The sequence below is a fragment of the Gymnodraco acuticeps genome, unplaced genomic scaffold (genome assembly GCF_902827175.1).
Source record: "Gymnodraco acuticeps unplaced genomic scaffold, fGymAcu1.1, whole genome shotgun sequence".
Lineage (NCBI taxonomy): Eukaryota > Metazoa > Chordata > Actinopteri > Perciformes > Bathydraconidae > Gymnodraco > Gymnodraco acuticeps.
Window position 1 is genome coordinate 4,104,405 of NW_022989755.1, and position 5,987 is coordinate 4,110,391.

General features: G+C 38.9%; 1 protein-coding gene across 1 annotated transcript; it reads left to right on the forward strand.

The window, feature by feature from the left end:
* Window positions 1-780: 780 nt before the first annotated feature.
* On the forward strand, window positions 781-5,765 carry lrrc59 (leucine rich repeat containing 59). Its single transcript, XM_034213547.1, has 8 exons — window positions 781-1,018; window positions 1,139-1,248; window positions 1,449-1,508; window positions 1,710-1,868; window positions 2,605-2,709; window positions 2,796-2,868; window positions 3,209-3,400; window positions 4,018-5,765. Exons 2-8 carry the CDS (start codon window positions 1,147-1,149, stop codon window positions 4,296-4,298), a joined length of 972 nt encoding a protein of 323 aa, XP_034069438.1. The 5' UTR covers window positions 781-1,018; window positions 1,139-1,146; the 3' UTR covers window positions 4,299-5,765.
* Window positions 5,766-5,987: the final 222 nt, after the last annotated feature.

Genomic DNA, 5,987 nt, shown 5'->3' on the forward strand with positions numbered 1-5,987 from the left:
GTTTCGACCTGCATGCTTTGCACATTGCAGTAAAGTTTTTTTGCACAAAAAATAAATTACCATTGACATGTAAAACTTGAAAACTTGTCAGGTGCCACTTTAATAATTGTTCACTCATCTGTTATATTCTGAATATCTCCAACATTTTTTATAAATAATAGTTTTCAGTCTTTCTGTGGTTTTCACATAATGTGCATTACTCTGTCTGCTTTCTGTACTCATGATGTCCTGATATCTACTTTCTGCTGGCTCTAAAGAGATGTAACAGACTCGCTGTAATGCAAACAAATAAACATTACAAAATAAAACCTATTTCTCTATGTTTTTTTAATGTCTGTGTATGGGCAATGACTGAGATAGAACCAAAACTAAAACAATAAGCTGAAAGATACTAAAGTGCTCCTCAGCGCGAAGGGGAGCTGTACAGTAGGCTACATTTAATTTGTTTAAAGTGTATTCATCACTATGAGCAATTACTTAACTATTTAAAAGTCTTCTTTAAGTGTTGTTTATATTTCACATCATTAATCAAAATCTGCAAAGTAACTAAAGGTATTAAATAAAGGTAGTGGAGATACGATTTACCTCTGAATTGTAGTAGAAGTACAAAGTTGCAACAAATGTAAAGTAAAGTATCTCAAAATTATAGTTAAGTACGATACTTGAGTAAATGTACTTAGTAAATACCAGTACACCACTGGTATTCCTAAACTCTGGTACTTCTACTTTTAATCAAGTACATTATCTGAGTAGGCTACTTCCCCCACCTCTGCCGAGTCTGTTCCCTAACGTCGCTGCTGTGTGTCCTCCAGTGCTGCGGGGGGCGCTGATCGCTTCATCGTCCCTTCGCTGTCGTTCAGTCAGTGACGTGGATCTTCATAGAGGCAGTCAGAAATCACTTACTACTGTCTTACTTACGTCTCAGAGCTTTTCCACTAACTTTCTCCACCTTTAGGAGTTGGGACCACTCATTTCACTTCCTTCGTGTGTCACAGTTGTGTCACCGCTTTTATAACCGGTGAGCAAATCGTGTGAGACGTCAATGTTAGCTCTCTGCTAGTCAGAAGGAACAGCAGTCTGCTTAAATGTGTTCAAAATGCCCTCTTATCAGTGTTTATTTTTCACATTTACTCTACAGCCTCCAGAATGAGTAAAAACAGCAAAGTGTTGAACCTGAAGGATACAATCAATGGGAATGAGGTGGACCTGAGCCTGTGTAACCTCACCGAGGTGCCAGTCAGAGAGCTGGTGAGTTACAATTCGTGTCTCAGTAATTGTGTGAAAATGTTATAAAATTAAACATAAATGTCTCGTAGGCCTATACATGTGCTGTATCTTGGAACATAATGCTGCCATGCTGTGGTTGGTTGCATGATTTTTGTTTCAATTCGTAATTAAATCTGAATTTACTCGAAACATTGTATTGGTCTGTTATTTATCCCCAACAGGCTTTATTCACCAAAGCAACTGTAGTGGACTTGTCTTGCAACAACATTACATCCCTTCCTGTAAGTACGAACATTAATTATTCACCTAAATACACCTCTCCTTAAATCACCATTTGCATAATATTTAATTATTGTTAAATGTGTTCTATCCCTAAATTTTAAACACAACAATTCTAAATGAATTGAGGATTAATTGAATCCATGTTATTATGTACATCCTTATTACATTCTTATTGCTTTGTCTGCTTTTCCTTCCTGTAGCCAGAGTTCTGCAACCTCACCCACCTGGTGAAGGTGGATCTGAGTAAAAATCAGCTGACCTGTCTGCCAGATGACCTGGGGAACCTGACCAGCCTTCAGCATCTGGACCTGTACAACAACAAGCTGACTGTCCTGCCTGTCAGCTTCTCTCAGCTCAGGGTGGGTGCCACACACTAGCACTGTTCTTGTATCCTAAGTGATAAGGTCACGCCTGGAAGAAGGTCTCAGACTTAAAGCTTGCTTATTTCAAATGTTCTTGTGAAGTTTGAGTGTGCAAATTCTCTTTTTTTATTAAGTTTGCTCGTCTTAAACTCCTGGATTCCACCTATATCTGATACCTAGTGAGCAGTGTTTTTCCCTTGTGTGAATATATCAAAAATGATGATGATGGACATTCAAAACATGAATAGAAGCTTCAAACGACTTAAAATACATATTCATTAGTCATCATTTTATTACGGAGCCCCTAAGTGGACATGGACAAAATAAAAACGTTGCCATGCTCACAAATTACCAGTGCACACAGGAGGAGGTGGAGCACCCGAGGGAGACCATTATGTTTATGTGTTGAAATGACAGTACAGGAATTATTTAGGTTATATTTCAAACTCAGACTTCATTTAAAGAACATTTCGGCCAGCACAATAAACTACAAGATCACAAGATATTTAGTTTTTTCTATGTGTTTAGGGCCTCTGTATGTTATTACCTTGTTGGTTGTAAGAAATTGATGTCCATGTAGACTCAAATGTAGTTCAACTTCACATTCTTAAGTCCACAATATTTTAGGTAGTGTCTCTTGTTTTTGATTTGATCTCTGACAGTATTGCATTTTGTGTGTGTGTGTGTGTGTGTGTGTGTGTGTGGTTGTGTTTGGTCCGTTTTTGTTCATTAGAGTTTGAAGTGGTGCGATCTGAAGGATAACCCGCTGGAGGCTGAATTGGCCAAGGCAGCAGGAGACTGTCTGGACGAGAAGCAGTGCAAACAGTGTGCCTCCAAGGTGAGAGACGGAGAGATTAACGCTTTGGAAAAGTTGAATTAGGCAGTCTCTCTCTAGTATCTTAAACCAAAGACATTTTCTTCCAGGTCCTGCAGCACATGAGAGAACTTCAGGATGAGGTCGATCGTGCACGAGAGAAACGCCTTTTGAAGGAAAAAGGTGGGTGTCAGGAAATCTCTTTATTTCAGCCTCAAAATGTTTTCAACAGATCACTTACATTTTCATCAACTGGCATTAAACGTTCACTCAGATTTGTAGTAAAAAAAAACAGCTAAAACTCTGGCATCATTTATGACATGCCGTTTTGATCAAAGTGTTCGATACAGTCTCATTCACATCAATACACGTGGGAATATTGCAGAACAAATAAAAGTCCTACATTCAAAATCCTACTTGTGCATAGCAAATTCTACTAAAATCATCAAAAGTAAAACCACTTGTTCCACCCCAAAGATTGTTAATAGTTGCCTCCATTCTTTATAACACTTCCTTCAATCAGGGCTGGAGAGGAAGAGGGAGGTGAAGCAGAAGGATCGGGAGGCCAAAGAAAAGGAGGCTCGTAAACGGGAGAAGGCGGAGGAGAAAGAGAAGAGGAGGAAAGAGTACAACGCTCAGAAGGCGGCCATGGCTGCACAAGAACAACAGAAGAAGAAGAACGAGGAGAAGAAGAAAAAGAACGGACTAGCAGCAGGTGAGATAATGCTTTTGTTCTTTTATTGTGCTAGTTTAAGGTTCTACCTCCAAACCTGAGTGAGAGCCACACAAGCACACAATTAAGTAAATATATAGACAATCGCTGGTCGTAAAGTAAGCAAAAAAACTCATCTCATAAAAGTGTGCCGTAAAAGAATCTCAAAGTATGTTATAAAAATGTACTTTAAAAATATCATAACATAGAGAAAATAACCAACTTCATGCAACATAGTAAAAGCATCTAACTGTTTTTTAGGATATGAAGAACTTTCTAATATGAAAAGTACAAGCGTGTGCTAAAATAAAATGTATTTCTTTTGAATCCATACACGTCCGTGGATTGATGATACTAAAGACAGTTTAAATAGAATCAGCATTGAAGCACTCGAGCATGATTCACGTCCCCACACTGTAGGCAAAGATGGATTTTGTGATCAGCATAGATATCATTTTGGGAAATGTTGCATTGATAATGTTGGTGTTTAACAGCTGACTCTCAAATATCAATTGTGATGGTTTGTGTATTTGGTTGATGATAATGCAAAAGCCAGGTTTAAATCTTTCAAAGTCGTTTTTTTAAAGGATTTGTTCTTACTCACTGCCTCATCTCAACAGATAAAAAAGCTGCTGAGAAAACAGCTCCCAAACCCAGACGTTCTCTGATTAGCCTGGTGTTCAAGCTCCTCCTCCTGCTGCTGACGGGATTGGCTGGAGTCGCAGCCGCCTGCCGCCTGACCGACCTGAAGAAGGAAGCCATGTGCGTGCCGGTCAACGTCGCTGTGGACGACGGCCTATCCTGGGCCAAAGAGCAGGAGGGCGTGGTCCGGCAGCTGGTGCAGAATCTGTCCTCTGCAGCAAAGGAGTTTCTTGAATCAACACAAGCATCTAAGAACTAAACTCTCCTCTGCCACCATCAACTCACAGAGCTGCAGGGTTTCCTCTCCCATCTGTGAATCCTGGGATTGTTTTGTACATGCTCAATATCATTAAGATGGGCAACCCTGTATCCCCTCACCCTGTTTGGTGTGTTGGGAGGTTCAGATAGACAAAAGGGGGATGGACACGTGATGAAATCGTCTTAAATTCCTATGGAATTGTTGTCATTCTTGTACCCTCTTTGTACTACAGCCTGTTTTTATTAAAAAAACGTACAGCGAATATCAGGCAATCCTGTCTGTGCTGCACTGGAGTGCCGGGTCAGATGATAGCTGCCAGTCAGAGTAGTGCATGAGCTGGTGTTACACGTGGCCGTCTGAGCATGTGCAGTGGAAGCTTTCTGTGGCCTCCTCTGTTTTTAAAGGCTAAAATCAGTTCAACCCGATCACACAGCTTTCACAATGCGCCTCATGCACAAACAAAAACACAAACATCCTGTCCATGATTAGTTTTTATTTAGTTAGTACCCAATGATTTCCGAAATTCGACAATTAGAGAGCAATCTAAAACAAGATAAGAAAAAATTGATTATTATGTTTGTTTTTTAAAATTAATTATAATATCATTGATTCAACCCAGACTTCAGAAACCCTTTGGATTATGATATTTGCGTTTAGTTTATAATACTGTCAACTTTCTTCAAGTACAATGTTCATTTAACAGTGCTTTGGTAGGATCTCTAACTGTTGGGCGTGTGCCAGAGTATTTGCACACATCACAACAACTGCCCTTATGGTGGGCGTTACCTATGCTAAGAAAATGAAATTGGCAGCACGCCTATATCATGATCGAGTGGGATTCATTATTTAGCGCACCTAAGTAAAATCAGATTTGGATGTTTAGGAATATGTGTTTTTTTCCTCTTAACAGAAATGAGTGTTGATGCGTGAGACCAAATGTGACTGATTCATGAGCCTTTCATCATGACAGTATTACAGTATATGAGTGAATAACGGCTAATTTACAGCAGTACAACAATTCAAAATATATGTTTGAGGTCATTTAGACAGTGTTGTCAGCAATTTACAATTATTCTCTATATTATTTAATCTGCAGAGTATTTGCTTGATTTATTATTTGGTTATCAAGATTTCTTTAATGTTTTAAGTTTTCGATATAAAAATAAAAGCAACATTTTTGCATGAAAAATGCCGTTAGGGATTAATCGATCAACATAGGTTGCAGTTATGTTTCTGTCCAACAACCCATTGATAAGTCAATAAATACAGCTATAGTTGTCATTGTATATCCAGCAGTTTGTAATCTTTTAAGGGGAATCTGGCAGATTATTTACCATTCTTTGAGGCTAACTGGTGACTTTGAAATGCAATTTATTTTCTGGAGTCTTCTTCTTTTCGGCTGCCTCTGCTGCTGTGCTTCTTGTACAGCGTTGTCCGCGATAATAAATGGCTCTGCACTGCAAAGAATATTTGGGTCTGTTTTTATTAATAGAAAATAAATTGAGTTGATTTGGACTAGTTAAAGGGTGTAATAATGTTTTGCTTAAACGGAACCTACTGGATTAGGTTTTTAGTTTTGTTTGGTTGCTTGTACAAAAAAAAGGCACAATGCAGTATGACTTGTTACACGCTGGCTCTGCTTGTAACATAAGGACAACAGTTCAAACCGGAGAGACGTGATGTAAGGAT